The sequence below is a fragment of the Callionymus lyra genome, chromosome 8, assembly GCF_982586985.1.
Source record: "Callionymus lyra chromosome 8, fCalLyr1.hap1.1, whole genome shotgun sequence".
Lineage (NCBI taxonomy): Eukaryota > Metazoa > Chordata > Actinopteri > Syngnathiformes > Callionymidae > Callionymus > Callionymus lyra.
In genome coordinates this window covers 26,884,506-26,906,220 of record NC_141825.1, presented here as the reverse complement: position 1 = coordinate 26,906,220, position 21,715 = coordinate 26,884,506, and the positions used below count along the sequence as shown (strand labels likewise).

The following is a 21,715-nucleotide window of genomic DNA, read 5'->3' as shown; positions in this document are numbered from 1 at the left end:
ATGCAAAGAAGAGTGACTGAGGGACTTTCAGGTGCAGGTGGGCAGAGTGAGGGGGTGAGTTATGGACTCCAGACAAGTAGCTCAAGTCTGTGAGGAACAGGTTCAAAGAAGATTTACAGCTTTAACAAATGTACGTTTTGTTTAGCAAAAGAAAACTTTTTGCACACGCACTAATCTCACGGCTTCAACAAGTACTGGTACTGGTTATAAGAGAGAGATCCACCTTTTATTTCTTCTTCACGACCCTAAAAATATTGTCTAAACTTAACTCAAAGTGCTGCTACAACAAAAAAACATATGGGCTTGTAAGTAAGTAAGTACCATTTCTCTCCTCTGGTCCTGAACCGTGTTCAGGAACCATCAGTAGATTCTGATCCACAGACTTCAGAGCCCGAGCTGGGGTGTAAGTCTGGATCAGATCACTGATGGAAGGTCTGACCATGAATAGATCTGAAAGTAAGAACCAGAATTTTAAAATGATCCTGAAAGAAACTGGCAGCCAGTGAAGAGTTTGAAGGAGAAATGTGAGTTCTTCTACTAGAGCGGCCAGTGAAGAGTTTGAAGGAGAAATGTGAGTTCTTCTACTAGAGCGGCTCAGAATTCTGGCTGCAGAGTTTTGTATGAACTGCAGGCGAGACACATCCTTCTGGTTTAGACACTAAATAAACTGTTACAATAGTTCAGACAATGTATTTGTATGTATGTATGCATTTATTTAGCAAAACAAACCTTTTTGTACCAGCCCTCAGCTTCAAAAAGTACTGGTACTCAGGTTATAAGTAAGTAATGTTATAAGAGAGAGAACCACCTTCACTTCTTCTTCACAATCTAAAAAATATTGACTAAACTTAAAAAAAAACAAATACATATTTGCTTGTATAAATGCATGTTTCAAGCACCATTTTTGGGTCCCGTTTAAGAACCAGCCCAGTCTCAGAAGTACTGGATTGGCACCATGAGAATCTCATCTCTCATCTCCATCCAAGAACAGCAGTTCTACCAGTGAATATATCTGCTCGTCTATCTAGAACTTTACATTCTACGCCATCGGGTCAAACCCAGTTGTGGTCGAGTCAAGTAGTATCAAGTTCACGTTGATATGGAGACCTCATGTGCTCGGCGAGGGTTTGAGGGACGAGAGCGGAAATGATTCCAAAATGTTGAGCCTTCAAGAATAAAAGAAGATAACGCATAATAGCCCGAGGAATGAATGAGTCCCTGAGTCCATTAGTTTTGCATCTGGGAAGGAGCATTCATGTACAGTTTGTCTGAAGGATTTTGGCCACTTGTGTGATTGAGTCTGAGCTGGTGCTGAGATCTTGACCCGAGGAGAAGCCGATGCCACCGACCTGACCCTCGAACCCCACTCGGGTCCCCGGGACCCCCTCCCGCAAGTGACAAGCTCCACATTTGCGGCGTCGGCTCGAGTCCAGACGAGTCTGATGGGAAAATGGAATTGGTGTGTTTTTTTTCCGGGAAGCCATTAAAATAAAACATCTAACATGATTTGTCTGTATTTGTTTCTGGCAGAGGGTCCGGACCCTCCGCCCCTCCTCGCTCCCCCATTCTCATCCTACTCTTAAATGTCAGAGCGGCGTCCAGGCCTCCTGACTTCTCCGGGCGTGAAATTGTGATTCATTTCACGCGGTGACCACGACGGACGCGTCCTTGAACATCGCTCTGTGTTGAACCTGATAACGTTCCACGGAGGGTTGGAGCCGCCGTGGCCTTCGCTGCCGGTCGCTAGATTAGAGGAGGGTTCTGAGGGGCCGGGCGGCGAGGATTACTCACGGCGCCGCTGTCCTGATGCTGCACGGCTGCGGACCGGCTCATTAGGGTCGGCGCCGCTCTGAGGACCATTAAAGTTTTAGTCCACATGAATAAGTCAAGAGTTCTGCTGCTCGTCACGCAGCGTTTGTCTCAGGTGCTGCAGTGTCAGAGTCGGTAACTTTAGCTTTATAGCTAGAACTGGTCTCAAAATATCCAACAAACAACTCAATACAAACAACTCACCGCCGTCAGTCTAGTAGCGTGTCGTCTACTGGTGTGTACGATGCTAACGTTGATGCTAACGTTGATGCTAACGTTGATGCTAACGTTGATGCTAACGTTGATGCTAACGTTGATGCTAACAACATGATCTGCATTTCCTTGGATGTGGTCTCGCAATATATCGACAGAAGGATCCAAGAGTGTCACTCAAGGCCAATAGAAGCCAAAGTCAAAGACGGCCAAGACTGAGATAAGACCAACGAAAAGTGGCCACGAGACAAGACTCAAGAACTGTCTGTTCGTTCCTAAAACTGACCACAAACTGTTTCAACTGAGAAAAATCAATAAACTTAAATGTTGTCACAACATGATCTTATAATCCATGTGTTTGTGTCGTTTATTGTATCAGTTTATTTAGTGTCTAAACCAGAAGGATGTGTCTCGCCTGCAGTTCATACTAAACTCTGCAGCCAGAATTCTGAGCCGCTCTAGTAGAAGAACTCACATTTCTCCTTCAAACTCTTCACTGGCCGCTCTAGTAGAAGAACTCACATTTCTCCTTCAAACTCTTCACTGGCTGCTCTAGTAGAAGAACTCACATTTCTCCTTCAAACTCTTCACTGGCTGCTCTAGTAGAAGAACTCACATTTCTCCTTCAAACTCTTCACTGGCTGCTCTAGTAGAAGAACTCACATTTCTCCTTCAAACTCTTCACTGGCTGCTCTAGTAGAAGAACTCACATTTCTCCTTCAAACTCTTCACTGGCTGCTCTAGTAGAAGAACTCACATTTCTCCTTCAAACTCTTCACTGGCTGCTCTAGTAGAAGAACTCACATTTCTCCTTCAAACTCTTCACTGGCTGCTCTAGTAGAAGAACTCACATTTCTCCTTCAAACTCTTCACTGGCCGCTCTAGTAGAAGAACTCACATTTCTCCTTCAAACTCTTCACTGGCTGCTCTAGTAGAAGAACTCACATTTCTCCTTCAAACTCTTCACTGGCCGCTCTAGTAGAAGAACTCACATTTCTCCTTCAAACTCTTCACTGGCTGCTCTAGTAGAAGAACTCACATTTCTCCTTCAAACTCTTCACTGGCTGCTCTAGTAGAAGAACTCACATTTCTCCTTCAAACTCTTCACTGGCTGCTCTAGTAGAAGAACTCACATTTCTCCTTCAAACTCTTCACTGGCTGCTCTAGTAGAAGAACTCACATTTCTCCTTCAAACTCTTCACTGGCTGCTCTAGTAGAAGAACTCACATTTCTCCTTCAAACTCTTCACTGGCTGCTCTAGTAGAAGAACTCACATTTCTCCTTCAAACTCTTCACTGGCTGCTCTAGTAGAAGAACTCACATTTCTCCTTCAAACTCTTCACTGGCTGCTCTAGTAGAAGAACTCACATTTCTCCTTCAAACTCTTCACTGGCTGCCAGTTTCTTTCAGGATCATTTTAAAATTCTGGTTCTTACTTTCAGATCTATTCATGGTCAGACCTTCCATCACTGATCTGATCCAGACTTACACCTCGTACCAATAATGGACATCAGACCAAAATAAACACATGTCTGTGTTTAAATGATGACAATGAAAAGTTATTTTGAAACTGTAAAAAAAAAGTGTAGGTTTTCCACTGAGACACTTAAAAGGCTCTGGTCCTGCAGGTCGGCTCCAGGAAGTGAGAAAGAGGACAGAAACTCTGACCTCCTTCTGTTCTCTGTAGAAACAATTGGCCCCAGAAGAACAAAGATTAATGGAGTGGGGGGGCTTCAAACAGAGGAGGCCCCACTCTCGTAATTATCACAGTGACCTGTGGGGGCGCTCATGCTGGGGGGAGGTAGCTCCATGCTTGTACCCCAGTCCTCAGAAGCTGCTTCACAGATAGAACTCATCCTTTCTACCTCCTCTGGAGACCCTCAGAGTCTCCTCCTCACTATTGGAAACACTTTTAGAAAACACACCTGGTGTGTGTGTTCACTACTGTGTGTGTGTGTGTGTTCACTACTGTGTGTGTGTACGCTACTGTGTGTGTGTACACTACTGTGTGTGTGTGTGTGTGTGTGTGTGTGTGTGTGTGTGTGTGTGTGTGTGTGTGTGTGTGTGTGTGTGTGTGTGTGTGTTCACTACTGTGTGTACGGTTCACTACTGTGTGTGTGTGTGTGTGTTCACTACTGTGTGTGCGTGTTTACTACTTTGTGTGTGTTCACTACTTTGTGTGTGTGTTCACTACTGTTGGTGTGTGTTCACTACTTTGTGTGTGTGTTCACTACTGTGTGTGCGTGTTTACTACTTTGTGTGTGTGTGTTCACTACTCTGTGTGTGTTCACTACTGTGTATGCGTGTTCACTACTGTGTGTGCGTGTTTACTACTTTGTGTGTGTTCACTACTTTGTGTGTGTGTGTTCACTACAGTGTGTGCGTGTTCACTACTGTGTATGCGTGTTCACTACTGTGTGTGCGTGTTCACTACTGTGTGTGCGTGTTCACTACTGTGTGTGCGTGTTCACTACTGTGTGTGCGTGTTCACTACTGTGTGTGCGTGTTCACTGACGTGTGTTCACATGTTTGAGCGACCAGCTAGATTTGTGCGTCCATGTTTCTAAGTGCATTTCCATGTCAGAGTATGTGTCCCGTGTAGATTAAGTTGTGTGTGTGTGTTTGTGTGTGTGTGTGTGTGTGTGTCTGTCAGTGTTGCTTTATTCTACATGACTAAGTGTGTGTCACCTGTATGTACATGTGTCTAATAAAAAGTACACACACAACCATGCACACCATCACCTTATGTAACACAGCTGCAAGAACAAAAAATTAAAACACACATGTTATATGTTTACATTGTATGTGTGAACATACACTACACAACTACACACCTGGGTTTAAAAGAGTAACACTACACACTCACATATACATGTGCGTCTGTGTGTACCGCGGTCGTTCTCTGACACGCTGAGACGGTTGCAAGTTTGATTCCCTGGATTGTTATCAGTCTGCCTCCCACTGACTCGTCTTCTCCTCCTCCTCCTCCTCCCCATCCTCTTCCTGCCCTTCCTCTCCTCCTCTTCCTCTTCCTCTTCCTCCTCTTCCTCCTCCTCCTCCTCCCCATCCTCTTCCTCCTCCTCCCCTTCCTCTCCTCCTCTTCCTCTTCCTCTTCCTCCTCCTCCTCCTCCTCCTCCTCCTCCTCCTCCTCCTCCTCTTATCCTCCTCCTCCTCCTCCCCATCCTCTTCCTCCTCCTCCTCTTCCTCTCCTCCTCTTCCTCTTCCTCTTCCTCTTCCTCCTCCTCCTCCTCCTCCTCCTCCTCTTATCCTCCTCCTCCTCCTCCTCCCCATCCTCTTCCTCCTCCTCCCCTTCCTCTCCTCCTCTTCCTCTTCCTCTTCCTCTTCCTCTTCCTCTTCCTCCTCCTCCTCCTCCTCCTCCTCCTCCTCCTCCTCCTTCTCCTCTTATCCTCCTCCCCCTCCTCTCCTCTTATCCTCCTCCTCTTATCCTCCTCTTCTTATCCTCCTCCTCCTCCTCCTCCTCTTCTCTTATAAACCTCCTCCTCCTCCTCTTATCCTCCTCGTCCTCCTCCTCTCCTCTTATCCTCCTCCTCCTCCTCCTCTCCTCTTATCCTCCTCCTCCTCCTCCTCCCCCTCCTCTCCTCTTATCCTCTTCCTCCTCCTCCCCATCCTCTCCTCCTCCTCCTCCTCCTCCTCCTCCTCCTCCTCCTCCTTCTCCTCCTCCTCCTCCCCCTCCTCTCCTCTCCTCCTCCTCCTCCTCTTATCCTCCTCCTCCTCTTATCCTCCTCCTCCTCTTATCCTCCTCCTCCTCTTATCCTCCTCCTCCCCCTCCTCTCCCCCTCCTCCTCCTCCTCCTCCTCCTCCTCCTCCACAGGCCCTTCCTGGTGACAGAGTACATGGGCATCAGGAACGAGAGCTTCATGAAGATCGCAGCCGTGGGGACGTGGATGGGAGACTTCGTCACCGCCTGGATGGTCAGACATGTTTTTAATCATTTGTGGGGAGAGGAAGGGACACCCTGGAAAGAACTAAAGAACTAATTCTAGTATTAGTTGTATAAATAATACTAATATTAATACTACTAATGCTACTGCTTAATACTTCTATGAATACTACTTATATTACTACTTATATTAATACTACTAATGCTACTACTTAATACTTCTATGAATACTACTTCTACTATTAGTCATATAAATACTACTACTATTAATACTACTAATGTAACTACTCATACATACTATTACTATGAATTGTACTGCTACTTCCCATTATATATACTGCTATTATTAATACTACTAATGTTATTACTGTGATTACTAGAATTATTATTATTCTGATAACCACTACAACTACTACTTTTACTATTTATACGTAATAGTACTACTTATGTAAACGCACATTAGTCATTACTGCCGTAAAAGGATAAGAATATTCTTCTGCTCATGCTACGACACTCTTGGTTAGAATGAAGGTAGAACACACGTCGATAACATTAGGTCAGTATCTGTACTTTAACGATTCATACACAATGTCCCCGTAAACCATGAGGGACATGTGTGTAATCAAAGACTTGTACTCATAAAGTTATATATTATACAAAATGTTGTATTTAATTAATTTGCGAGTGCGTTTTCCAATCTTTTTCTCGAGTGACAGAAACTTCCAATAAATAATTTAAAGCAGCTGTTGTCATGGTAACAACGTCACACCCTGAACAGTCACGGACACACAAAGACACACAAACCATCATGTAACACAATTTATAGTCTTGATTTACAGTCTCTGAACCAAACACAACACATGGGCAGAAGCCTCCAGAGAACCAGACCACAACACAACATCTTTCTAGTCTCAACAACAATGTTTACTGATGCGATGTTGTGTTGTGTTGTGTTGTGTTGTGTGTCTGCAGGTGACGGACATGATGCTGCAGGACCAGAACTACCCGGACTGGGGTCGAGCTCCCAGAAGGTTCTGGAAACAAGGAAACAACAGGATCTTTCTCTTCTGGTGTGTGATGACACAAGTGTGTTCATGTGTGTGTGTGTGTGGGTTTATGTGTGTGTGTGTATTCATATGTGATGACACAAGTGTGTTCATGTGTGTGATGACACAAGTGTGTTCATGTGTGTGTGTGTGTGGGTTTATGTGTGTGTGTGTATTCATATGTGATGACACAAGTGTGTTCATGTGTGTGATGACACAAGTGTGTTCATGTGTGTGTGTGGATTTATGTGTGTGTGTGTGTGTGTGTTCATATGTGATGACACAAGTGTGTTCATGTGTGTGTGTTGGTTCATGTGGATGTGTGTACGTGTGTTCATGTGTGTGTGTGTCTTCATGTGTGTGTGTGTGTGTGTGTGAGTCTTCATGTGTGTGTGTGTTCATGTATGTGTGTCTCCCTAAGGTGTGCATCAGTCGATGTGTTTGTTAATCTTCATCTTGACGTCGACACCTTTGATCGAACAGATCGATGAACATCAAGGTCACGACTGCAGTGAATCAAAGAACAACAAACACTTCCTGTGTCGTGTCTGAGGAAGACACGCCCCCTTATGGAGCTTCAGTCACATGACACCCTGGACCACACTGATGACATGACTTAATACTACTATTAGTTATATAAATACTACTAATGCTACTACTTAATACTTCTATGAATACTACTTCTACTATTAGTTATATAAATACTCCTACTATCAATACTACTAATGCTACTACTTATTTAAATACTACTTATATTAATACTACTAATGCTACTACTTAAATAAATACTACTTATATTAATACTACTAATGCTACTACTTAATACTTCTATGCATACTACTTCTACTATTAGTTATATAAATACTCCTACTATCAATACTACTAATGCTGCTACTTATATAAATACTACTTATATTAATACTACTAAAGCTACTACTTAATACGTCTATGAATACTACTTCTACTATTAGTTATATAAATACTCCTACTGTCAATACTACTAATGCTGCTACTTATATAAATACTACTAATATTAATACTAATAATGCTGTGACCCTGGTCTCGAAAAGCGCTATATAAATAAATATTACTTACTTACTTACTTACTTACTACCTAATACTTCTATGAATAATACTTCTACTATTAGTAATATAAATACTACTACTATTAATACTACTAATGCTACTACTTATATAAATACTACTAATATTAATACTACTAATGCTACTACTTAATACTTCTATGAATACTACTTCTTCTATTAGTTATATAAATATTCCTACTATCAATTCTACTAATGCTACTACGTATATAAATACTATTTATATTAATACTACTAATGCTACTACTTAAATAAATACTACTTATATTAATACTACTAATGCTACTACTTAATACTTCTATGCATACTACTTCTACTATTAGTTATATAAATACTCCTACTATCAATACTACTAATGCTGCTACTTATATAAATACTACTTATATTAATACTACTAAAGCTACTACTTAATACGTCTATGAATACTACTTCTACTATTAGTTATATAAATACTCCTACTGTCAATACTACTAATGCTGCTACTTATATAAATACTACTAATATTAATACTAATAATGCTGTGACCCTGGTCTCGAAAAGCGCTATATAAATAAATATTACTTACTTACTTACTTACTTACTACCTAATACTTCTATGAATAATACTTCTACTATTAGTAATATAAATACTACTACTATTAATACTACTAATGCTACTACTTATATAAATACTACTAATATTAATACTACTAATGCTACTACTTAATACTTCTATGAATACTACTTCTTCTATTAGTTATATAAATATTCCTACTATCAATTCTACTAATGCTACTACGTATATAAATACTATTTATATTAATACTACTAATGCTACGACTTAATACTTCGATGAATAATACTTCTACTATTAGTTATATAAATACTCCTACTATCAATACTACTTCTAGTAATACAACTAATGCTACTACTTAATACTTCTATGAATACTACTTCGATTACTACATATATAAATACTCCTACTGTCAATACTACTAATGCTGCTACTTATATAAATACTACTAATATTAATACTAATAATGCTGTGACCCTGGTCTCGAAAAGCGCTATATAAATAAATATTACTTACTTACTTACTTACTTACTACCTAATACTTCTATGAATAATACTTCTACTATTAGTAATATAAATACTACTACTATTAATACTACTAATGCTACTACTTATATAAATACTACTAATATTAATACTACTAATGCTACTACTTAATACTTCTATGAATACTACTTCTTCTATTAGTTATATAAATATTCCTACTATCAATTCTACTAATGCTACTACGTATATAAATACTATTTATATTAATACTACTAATGCTACGACTTAATACTTCGATGAATAATACTTCTACTATTAGTTATATAAATACTCCTACTATCAATACTACTTCTAGTAATACAACTAATGCTACTACTTAATACTTCTATGAATACTACTTCGATTACTACATATATAAATACTACTAATATTAATACTACTAATGCTACTACTTAATACTTCTATGAATACCGCTCTAACCATAAGTTATCTAAATACTATTACTATTAATACTACTAATGTAACTACTCATACATACTATTACTATTAATATTACTGCTACTTCCCATTATATATACTGCTACTATCAATACTACTAATGATATATTATTATTCTAATTACCACTACTACTACTACTACTACTTATACTATTTATACGTAATAGTAATACATATATAAACGCTGCCACTAGTACTACAACTGCCATTTATACAATTAATACTGCAAATAATATCAATGCTTAATCTACTTTTATTATTATAATATTTCCACTACTGTGCTGACTACAATTATTCTAATTACTACTACTACTGCTACTAGTGTGAATACTAACATGTAGTACTACTTGTACCCTGGAGGCATCACGGGGTGTGTGTTCAGGCGTGAAGACGTAACTCTCACACACTGACTAACAACGTCATGTGACACTCGTGACAAATATGGAAATGTATGGAAATGTCTTCAGATCCGAGGAAGCTTCTCGCTGCTCGTTCATCTTCTCGGAGGATCGTCTGCCGTCATCTATCAGAACCTGTGAATCTCTGATCCCGTGAGTGACGGTTAACCCTTGACTTCCTGCTCCAGTCGATGACTGAGCGAACGTTACTGCATCACTTCCTGTCGACACTGTCTCGTCACTGCTGGAGACACACGACCAACATTCGAGCACCTTCTCTACACGATCCGTGATCAAGTCATTCTTGAGCAAATGTAACCTTTTATACTCGATGGTGCAACTCGAGCGACGAGGAAGTGATGTCATAGTAGCTGGGCTGTTCTCACCTCCATGACCTCGTGTCCGCAGGACGGTGCTGTTCTCTCTGACCTCCGTGGTGGTTCTGGTCATCAGCACCGACTGGATCAGCTGGGACAACCTGAACCGAGGCTTCCTGCCGAGCGACGAGGTCTCCAGAGCCTTCATGGCATCTTTCATTCTGGTCTTTGACCTTCTCATTGTCATGCAGGTACGGCGCTCCCTGGTGGCCAATTAAACCCCCCACACACACACACACACTCTCACACACACACACTCTCACACACACACACTCACTCTTCAAAGAAGGTTGATAGATCTCAGTTCGACAACACAAACACACGTGACCTCTGTTCACACTGATGACCTCAACATGTTCACACTTGTCAATATCCCGTCACCTCCTCACACGCTGTCAGGAGTGGCGCCCTCTGGTGGCGAGGATCGTGTAGCTCACGCCACGGTCAGTAGAAAACTTCTCATTACGAGCTGATCCTGACACTGCTGTAGGTTTGTTCCTCTTCCCTGATGAATCCTCCTCCCGGGAGGGTTGGCGTGGAGGAGGCCGTTGTCGCCGCCTCATGAATATGCTGATGAGTTTGTCTGGACGAGAACAAACATAGAATCGAGCACTTTTGTTCCCGAGATGAAGCTGGAGATTTAGCAGCATCTGCATCTGGTTGAACGCACAGCAGAGTGATTTTGCGCAAAAAAAATATTTTGAGACATACTCGCTCAAACTGGTGGCAGTAATCTCACTCCATAGAATATGTGGTGTTTTCAGGATGCCTTCGGTCATCTTAGAACATTACGAGCTGCGTTCCTCCAAAACCGAAGCATCAGACCAGAGTCAGAGAAAGTAAAGTTTGATTGACACATCACCAGTCGTTCAAACAGGTCTTTTTAAAATGTACTGGACCTTCTTATGGTATTGCAAGGATGACTCAAACTTTTGATTTTACGTTGAAATAAAATGATAATGATTTACCTCCGCCAATTATGGAGAAGATACTTTAAGGAAAAAAAGTACAAGGAAATTATCTATTTTTATTGGAGGATTTGGCCAGAAAGAGGAGAGGATCACAGAATCAGCGACTTTATTGAAGGTCAGACAAGGTCGTCACTTTTATAAACACCATCCGAGCATCTTGAAACATGACATCATTTTGTTCCTCCTTCACTCCAACATCTCACCAAGATCTTCTCTCACTCTTTCCCTCGAGGCGTCAGATGTTTGTCTTCGCTCCGCTCGACTACATCCCGAGCGTCATCGTCCACAGAGACCAAACATGAGTTCACAACTTGAACCAATGATGTTTGTTTATGTTGGTGTTCACAGGACTGGGAGTTCCCTCACTTCATGGGCGACCTGGACATGAACCTTCCCGGGATGTCCACCACGCACGTGAAGGTCAAGCTCCCCGTTTGCAAACGGATCTTCAAGGACGAGTACCACATCCACATCACAGGTACTTTCCCAGCATGCACCTGGTGTTCCTTCCTGGTGACGTGTTTGTTATCGGTTCTGACCCCGACGGGCGAGGACCTGTGGTCACGACTTTGACTTCTGAATATGTTTCTGCTCTAAGAATGTAGACAAGCACTGTCGTAGTGTCGCTGAAGGTGACGCGACTCGTCCTTCATCGTCGCTCTTCATGTTCTCGCAAGAGAATGAATTTTCCATTTAACGTCACATTTTGTTCCAGGACGCGCTCACAGCGTGGCTCGAGCGAACGGAACCAATGTCCCGGCGCTAAATGCGGAGCTGATTGGCGGAAAGTCGTTAGCCCGAATGTAGATCCATTAAGCGTCATGGAAATGGCGGCGGGACGTGATTGGTTTAAGTAAGAGCTTATTAAAAGCCGAGAGGCGAGAGGACGGGAGTGTCACGTATTCGCCGAGCAGACTCCTCCAGCGTCGTTAGTGGAGACGGATGAAGTGACGCCGACGCAGGAGGAGGAACGAGGATTAATGTGACGGCGGGATCGTACCTGCTGTAGATCTGTAGGAGGATTTCTTAAAGGAGACACGTCTTCATTTAAATGTCTCAAAGACATGTCTCTAGTTCCACACTGAAGAAAACTGACCACAAACTGTTTCAACTGAGAAAAATCTCTAAACTTAAATGATGTCACAACATGATCTGGATCTTATAATCCATGTGTTTGTGTCGTTGACACTATTGTAACAGTTTATTTAGTGTCTAAACCAGAAGGATGTGTCTCGCCTGCAGTTCATACTAAACTCTGCAGCCAGAATTCTGAGCCGCTCTAGTAGAAGAACTCACATTTCTCCTTCAAACTCTTCACTGGCTGCTCTAGTAGAAGAACTCACATTTCTCCTTCAAACTCTTCACTGGCCGCTCTAGTAGAAGAACTCACATTTCTCCTTCAAACTCTTCACTGGCCGCTCTAGTAGAAGAACTCACATTTCTCCTTCAAACTCTTCACTGGCTGCTCTAGTAGAAGAACTCACATTTCTCCTTCAAACTCTTCACTGGCTGCTCTAGTAGAAGAACTCACATTTCTCCTTCAAACTCTTCACTGGCTGCCAGTTTCTTTCAGGATCATTTTAAAATTCTGCTTCTTACTTTCAGATCTATTCATGGTAGGTCACTCTGCTGGAAGTGGGTCTTAAGTTAGTGGAGAGTCAAAATGGGGAACTGTACGGGTAGAACGGTTCATGATCTATTGTGGAAGTATTGAAACATGTTTGTCATATTTGGACGTAACAGTCTCTGAATCCAGAGTTAACAGCACATGTCAGTGAACAGCAACATCTGAGCTGCTAGTGTTCGTCAACACATGACCTGAGTTTGATTTTTCGTTGCAGGTAAATGGTTCAACTACGGAATCATCTTCCTGGTGCTGATCCTGGACCTGAACATGTGGAAGAACCAGATCTTTTACAAACCCTACGAGTACGGTCAGTACGTGGGACCAGGCGAGAAGATCTACACCGTGGAGGAGCCTGACACGCTCAAGAACTTCAACCACAGCACGCTGACGTATGAGTGGCGCTCCACCACCGTGGACCCCGGCACCAACCGGACCTACGTGGAACTGGACATGTTCCTTCACAGCCGCTACGTGGGCGCTAGCCTCGACATCAAGTGTCTGGCTTTCGTCCCGAGCCTGGCCGCCTTCTCCCTCTTCGGGTTCTTCATCTGGTATTTCGGCAGATTCCAGGACAGCGAGACGTTCACGGAAAATCCCGATAAGAGCTACGAGCGGATCAAGAGGAAGTCTCCGTCCGAGTACAGCAAGGAGATGGGGGTGACGCCCGAGGAGATGCAGTCGACCATGATGGAGACTTTCCGCCGGTCAGGGACCCCAATGCTCCTGTCGGTGGATGGACCCACGCCCTCCACGCAGTCCACCATCTCCACAGAAACACAGGAGACACATCCGAGCATCGTCATTGACCACTCCGCTCTGGAGGCGCCGGCGGTCTCTTTCGACGTCGACAAACTGTCCCCCTGACCCGACGACTCTCCGCGTATTTCCGATCTATTTTTCTACGACTCTATCTCAGCCCCTCCTGGACCACAGACCTCCTTAAACGGTGCTTGCTCCTGATTTATAGCGTTTTCATATCCGACCGTGTGCCTGTATCATGGCGCACTTCCTCTCCCGGGGGCAGCGGTTACACGAGGGTTTTACCGCTGTCGTACAGCTACAGTAGTGCCTTGACGTTTCCTACGCCAACTCTCACGATGTCCGATTTCTGAGCTGCTCTGTACGGAAAAATCATATTTATGTCCGACTATCCTCGTCATGTAGCATTTAGACGCGATTGTCCAGAACATAATGACCACTTGTCTTATACGGTAACGGTGCCACTAATACAGCCTCCACGTTACGGTAGTCCAAGGAAGTGGGCGGGGCTTATAGCTACGTCATTACGGTACTACACTTGAAAAGTGTCTGTGCTGATGAATCGGACAAATCAGGATCTTGACCAACGACAACTTTTGATAAGAGAGGTTCCAGAGCGGTTTATAGTGTGTACGATATGAGGCAGGGATCCCGACCTTTTTCTTCACCACACACCGCTTTAACGTCGGCATCATATTCACGGATCGAACATTCAGATAAAAACGAATTTTCAAGTTTACAAGTGGATTTTATTGACATATCTTTACTGAAACAAGTGTCTTAACATGTCAAGAGTCATAGGCTCGCATTACTTCAGAGAAAAAGGGGTTCTTCTTTTTAAAACAAAACCAGTTTCAATGAGTAATAATCGAAAGCACAGACATTCTATTATTTATTTTTAATATTTTGTTTTCTGTGGGGCCGGGTAACAAACGCCTCATAGATCGGTACCGGTGTCCGAAACAGGGTTCGTGGACCACTGTTATAAGGGATGGGAGAGATATTTTTGGGTGAGGAGAACTTCATCATGTCAAGGACAAAAAGGGTAAAAAGAGGCATAAGATGTCATGAGGAAAATAACAACAATTTAAGAAACACAAAAACACCAGAATGTCCACAGGATGGCAACAGGGTCCAAAACAGTATTTTCCAAGAATAACAATCAAGTTCGGAGTCCTTTATCTCCAAAAACCAGTCCAAGGAAAACGAGGGGGTAGATCCCGACAGGGCATCAAGACGCACAAACCACTGACATGTAAAGAATAAAAGTCAAATCAAACACTCACCAAACACGGAGTAACAAAAAATACTGACTTGGAAAACTTCATGAACAACAATGTCCGAGGAACAATGTTGGAACAAGCCGGTAGAACGTAGCAAAGTCAAAATGTCATCCAACTGAGCTGACAACTGCTGGCTGGGGATCAGCCCCTTAAATCTGTCAGGGCTGATTGATTGATACCAGCAGCTGTGCGACCTTGATAACCTCTGTTACCGAGCCCGTCGACTGTCAAAGAAAAAGAAAATGGCGAAGCAGGATGTACTTTGACAAAATAAAACAAAACAGAAGGGGATCGTGACAGAAGAGCCTGATGAAAATTCGAATTCTGATGACATTTAAACCATATCAATTAGACATTAAGTGAGATAGAACTCCTGGACATCTAAATACTTAACTTATCTCATATTTAATACAGATTAATTGAGGATCATTTCAGTGTTTTCAGCTCCTTTTGACAATTGTAAGTCCCATAATCCGTGTGAATGTGTGTGTTTCTATCCACGTGCACGTGATGGCTGATATTTGAGGTGCACTTCTGATACCTTAAGAAGACATGGCACCTCTTCCTTGGACTATTTGGCTTCTTCTGCATTTCAGTTTCTCACCCGCGGTCGACCTGAGGAGGTCAGAAGCTCCACGTCATCAGGCTGCTGGTCATAATGATTTCAACAACTGTGAGGAAGTGTTTTGTTTTGTGGTCACATGTTGAAAAAGCAAGTTACGGTGGTTGGAGTGAAGCTTTGACCTGGTTGTGAATCTGCTCCGAGATCCTCCTCGTGTGGCGAGTTACCAGAACTGACCTGTAGGTGGAGCTGCCTCTCATAGATCATATCACGAGTAAACATCTACCATTATATATATATATATATTCATTATATCTACGTGTTATTTTACTACATTGTTCCTGTGTGTGAGGCCTGGAGCTCAGGGTTGGATTGTGTGTGTGTGTCACTAATCCTTTTATGTAAACACGTGTGTGTGTGTGTGTGTGTGTGTATGTGTGTGTGTGTGTGTGTGTGTGCATGTTAGCATCAAGTGTTTGTCGCGTCGTCGTCTGTTTTGTCAACAGAGATTTGTTTACAAAGACTTTGTTATTGAGCTTTATAAATGTTTTGTTTCAAACTGAAATAAATATATTTATCTTCAAAAATCGCTTTTCTTTGTTCACTTTCTGCAGCTTTTTAACGTCTTTCACTCAGATTTCTTTATTGATGCCGTTATCAGTGGACGTGGAGCGTGTGACATAGATAGATAGATAGATGGATGGATGGATGGATGGATGGATGGATGGATGGATGGATGGATGGATGGATGGATGGATGGATGGATGGATGGATGGATGGATGGATAGATAGATAGATGGATGGTTGAATAGATAGATGGATGGTTAAATAGAAAGATGGATGGAGAGATGGTTAGATAGATAGATGGATGGATAGATGGATGGTTAGATAGATAGATAGATAGATAGATAGATAGATAGATAGATAGATAGATAGATAGATAGATAGATAGATAGATAGATAGATAGATAGATAGATAGATAGATAGATAGATAGATAGATAGATGATGGATAGATGGATGGATGGATGGTTAGATGGATGGATGGATGGTTAGATAGATAGATGGATGGTTAGATAGATGGATGGATGGATGGATGGATGGGTGGATAGATGGATGTTAGATGGATGGATGGATGGATGGATGGATGGATGGATGGATGGATGGATGGATGGATGGATAGATGGATGTTAGATAGATAGATAGATGGATGGATGTTAGATGGATGGATGGGTGGATAGATGGATGTTATATAGATAGATGGATGGATGGATGTATGGATAGATGGATGTTAGATAGATAGATGGATGGATGTTAGATAGATGGATGGATGGATGGTTAACTAGAAAGATGGATGGATGTTTAGATAGATGGATGGATGGTTGGTTAGATAGATGGATGGATGGATGGATGGTTAACTAGAAAGATGGAAAGATGGATGGATGTTTAGATAGATGGATGGATGGATGGTTATATAGATAGATAGACATATGGATGGATGGATATAGATAGATAGATAGATAGATAGATAGATAGATAGATAGATAGATAGATAGATAGATAGATAGATAGATAGATAGATAGATAGATAGATAGATAGATAGATAGATAGATAGATAGATAGATAGATAGATAGATAGATAGATAGATAGATAGATAGATAGATAGATAGATAGATAGATAGATAGATAGATAGATAGATAGATAGATAGATAGATAGATAGATAGATAGATAGATAGATAGATGGATGGATGGATGGATGTTAGATAGATGGATGGATGGATGGTTAACTAGAAAGATGGATAGATGGATGGATGGATGGATAGATCACAGAGAGTATATTGATGAATAATCTAGTTGTCAGAGTAAAAGTATAATATAATCTTGAGATTAATTCTAATCTATACTCAAAGTATGTTGTCATGGTGACGCCACTAAGGTTTTTGGACGGCGGCCATCTTGCCTTCATGCTGTTGCTCCTCACGGGCCGAGCTGAGGAGATATTTCTGGTCGAGGTCGTTGATCTGGTTACATAATTCCCAACGAGGAAGTTCTTGTTTATGTTTATCTTTGCGCGGCAGCGACGGTTGCTAGGCGACAGCACAGGTCAAGATTCCTGCTGCTGCCGAAACCAATTAATGCGAGAGACACAACGATGGTGTTTTTACAAGGACACTCGAGCACACGCAGGAACTCTCGCTGCCGGTGTTGGTTCTGACCTGGTTCTGCGTCGCTAGGATCCACTTGACTGTCAGACTCGGACCATAGGAGTCACCTGTCACTCAAACGAGCTGCAGGTCACCTGACACAGGTGAGGATATTATGGGCTGTCGAGTCTTCGAACTGGTAACAATGACATTTAAATAAACTGAGCAGTGTCTTCAGTGAACAACATACTGTTGCTTTACATTGTGTTTGTCGTAAACATTTTAACACGTTATGTTGAACATCTGCATTTTTGTCAACTTCTGACACATACGTGATCATAAGACGATAATAGACGTCATTTTGTTTCATTAATAATTATAGAAATTATTATTATTTTCTACGTCTTCTCTCTGTTCTTTTGCAACCTCGCAAATCTTTTTTTCCATTTCAAAATTGTTAAGATTGTAGTTGAAAATTGTTAAACAAAAATCTTATTACAATTACCGTATTTTTCGCACTTAAAAGCCTTTAATTTTCTCACAAAACGACAGTGCGCCTTATATATAATAATAAATAATAATAACTATACATGAACATTACCTGGTGGGTGACTTGTTTACAAACACTTTCATGACTGCGCCGACTGAGCCGACACGCCATCGGCGGGATTACGTCATTGCGTCATCACGGGGTGGGATTTATGACGCACGTCACTTCATGGCAGATGCTTATGGAGTGATATTACTGCCACTGTTTTGAGCGAGTGCGTCTTGGTTGTTGTACGCTCAAAATCCCTGCCGTGCTCTCAACCAGTCATACATGTGCGTTCAACATGTCATACACACACACTCTAGCTGTCATACACGCGCTCAACTTCACTGCTGCTCGCTCAACATGTCATACACGCACTCTAGCTGTCATACACGCGCTCAACTTCACTGCTGCTCGCTCAACATGTCATACACGCACACTCTAGCTGTCATACACGCGCTCAACTTCACTGCTGCTCGCTCAACATGTCATACACGCACACTCTAGCTGTCATACACGCGCTCAACTTCACTGCTGCTCGCTCAACATGTCACACACGCGCGCTCTAGCCGTCATACACGCGCTCAACTTCACTGCTGCTCAACATTTGTCTGCTCACAACACCAGTCTCACGCGCTGCTGCTTGAAGCCTTTTAAACATCATTTGAACATCGTTACCATGGGAGAGAACGGAGTTGTCAGACCACTGTTTTGTTGACGTTCCCTTTAGCACAGCTTTATCTTGTGGATGATAACACAACCCCAGTCAAACGTTTGACTGTATCTTTTATTCTATGCGCCTTATAATCCGATGCAAACTATTTATGAAAACAGTTCTATAATAGGGCATTTATTTAAGGTGCGCCTTAAAAAATACCGACTCATCAGGAAAGTGAAGCAGGATCTTGCTCGGCTTCAGCATCACACGGTTCTGGAACGGACCGCCTGTAGTTCGTAGCATCTGCTGCCGTCGGGTTGAAGCCTGCAGAGGAACATTAAACATTTAGCAGTCGGCTGGAGGACGAGTCTTCCTGCTGTGCCGTCCGGGCTCAGGTGCTTCACTGGCTTCTGGACCTGAGCCACGACTCACTCGCTGACCCGAGAGCAGCCGCCGCCACTTCCTGTCGCGAAACCCCTCGGAAGTCCGAGGCACGACCTTCACTTAAACATGATGAGATCAGAAACCGGTAAATGTAAATACTTTATTCCACTAGTACACAAAGACAAGCTCAGGAGGTCAAAGGTGGAACTGAAAGTCTACAAATCACCACTAAATGTTAACGAGTCGTGGATGTGGCAAAAGAAACGTCACGAGCGCGAGCGACTGAACTCAAACCAGCGGAAACATTGACATCAAGCGACGGGTCATGCCAGTAAATATTCATATCTTACAGAACCACGTGGCGATGGTCGGGGCAGGGTCTGGGGGGGGAGGGGGGTAAGTGGGTCTGTCCATCCGTGGATAGGTATAAAGAGGGGGGCAGGGGGGGGTGAGGGCGTGGGTGGGCCGGGTCTGGTTAGCATCGAAGGGGGCGTGAAACATGACGACTACAGGACGCGGTGATGGACCGAGGGGGGGGTGGGGGGTCAGAGGAGGTCGACACTGGACTCTCAAGTCCACGAGCAGTGACGACCCCCCAGTGGCTGGTGTGTTGACGGTGACCCCCCTGTACCCCCCTGACTCCACCTTCTGTGAGCGAGGACCAATCACAAAGACGCATGGAAAATTTCCCACTTCCTGCAGGTGCGGGAGCTCTTCACACCTGGACCCGGACCGGACCCACGCCCGAGACCAGCGGTGAGACAAAAACGGTGTTTTTACAGGAGGACTCTGTACAGGAGCCTTCGGCGGCGGAACTAAAGGCACATGGGGTCGACTGAGCAACAGATGTGTCCGTTCTGTGGAGACACAAGAGTTTAATGGTTATTATGGTTTGATTACAGTTCAATGACAGTCACAGTAACATGTTTGACCTCATGACACCAGAGGAACCACCACAGGGGGCGCTCACGTTCAACTATAACTGTCTTCGGTGAACACAGACGCACAAACTGCAGACTCACTTTTTTATAAATGACTTTCAATTCAATCTTTCTCCAGCAGCCGACTCATTGTAAAACACACACAGGGACTCACACAAGGACTCACACACAGGGTCTCACGCAAGGAGTCACACACAAACACACACAGGGACTCACACAAGAACTCACACAAAAACACACACAGGGACTCACACACAGGGTCTCACACACAAACACACACAGGGTCTCACATGCAAACACACACAGGGATTCACACACAAACACACACAGGGACTCACACACAAACACACACAGGGACTCACACACAAGCACACATAAGGACTCACACGCAAACACACACAGGGACTCACACAAACACACACAAGGACTCACACACAAACACACACAAGGACTCACACGCAAACACACACACAGTGACTAAAACACAAACACACACAGGGACTAACAAACAAACACACAAAGGGACTCACACACAAACACACACAGGGACTCACACAAACACACACACAAACATACACAGGGACTCACACAAAAACACACACAGGGACTCACACACAAACAAACACAGGGACTCACACGCAAACACACACAGTGACTAAAACACAAACACACACAGGGACTAACAAACAAACACACAAAGGGACTCACACACAAACACACACAGGGACTCACACAAACACACACACAAACATACACAGGGACTCACACAAAAACACACACAGGGACTCACACACAAACAAACACAGGGACTCACACACAAACACAAAAACACACTCAGGGACTCACACACAAACACACAAAGACACAAAGAAACACACACAGTTCTCTGTTAAGCTGTTGTTCTCTCTCTTGTGATTCAACGTCTTCTCACTTCTGATGTCTAGTCAAGGTCTGTTCAGTGTCCTTGACTTCAGGCCTCGTTATAGAAAGAATATTTGGAGACGCGAGTCCAGACTGAGTCAGTTTAATGAAATACACTAGTTGTAATAATAATAATAATAATAATAATAAAACGTTACAAGTGTAAGTAACAAATATGTCATTGATTTATTTGAAGAACAACAACATGTTCATTATGTTATGATTGTTGCTAAAACGACTCAATAAAGTAAATAAATGGTTAAAATGAATTGAACAAATTGATTCACTCGTTTAAAAATATTTTTCTTTAATCGGCTCTTTGGTAGCCATGGCTACGAAGTGAATTTGACTACCAACCACTGCATCTTTCATTTTAACCCTTGTGTTACCTCAGGGTCAAGGTGACCCAGAGGCTGAAAACAAATGTTTGAGGTATCCCTTGTGTTGTCCTCCCCGGCCTCCATAAACACACCTGCAGCGGTGGAGGTCGTTCACCTCGACCCAGAGACAACACAAAGGTAAAGATCTTCAGGCAGCGCCCCCTGC

At 42.8% G+C, this 21,715-nt stretch overlaps 2 protein-coding genes across 2 annotated transcripts in view; one reads left to right on the top strand and one right to left on the bottom strand.

Annotated features, from left to right (window-relative positions):
• The window catches only part of tmem117 (transmembrane protein 117), a 40,143-nt gene extending 24,085 nt beyond the window's left edge, over nt 1-16,058 (top strand). The window contains exons 4-8 of the mRNA XM_087797989.1: nt 5,855-5,954; nt 6,896-6,993; nt 10,416-10,575; nt 11,704-11,833; nt 13,197-16,058. Of these exons, the coding sequence (XP_087654115.1) occupies nt 5,855-5,954; nt 6,896-6,993; nt 10,416-10,575; nt 11,704-11,833; nt 13,197-13,846 (1,138 nt within the window). The 3' untranslated portion in view covers nt 13,847-16,058. The remainder of the gene's footprint in view (nt 1-5,854; nt 5,955-6,895; nt 6,994-10,415; nt 10,576-11,703; nt 11,834-13,196) is intronic.
• Nucleotides 16,059-19,453: 3,395 nt separating this feature from the next.
• Nucleotides 19,454-21,715, bottom strand: part of nell2a (neural EGFL like 2a) — a gene marked incomplete in the record, with an annotated part of 97,465 nt that continues 95,203 nt past the window's right edge. The window contains 1 exon segment of the mRNA XM_087797361.1: nt 19,454-20,164. Coding sequence (XP_087653487.1) covers nt 20,123-20,164 — 42 coding nt within the window.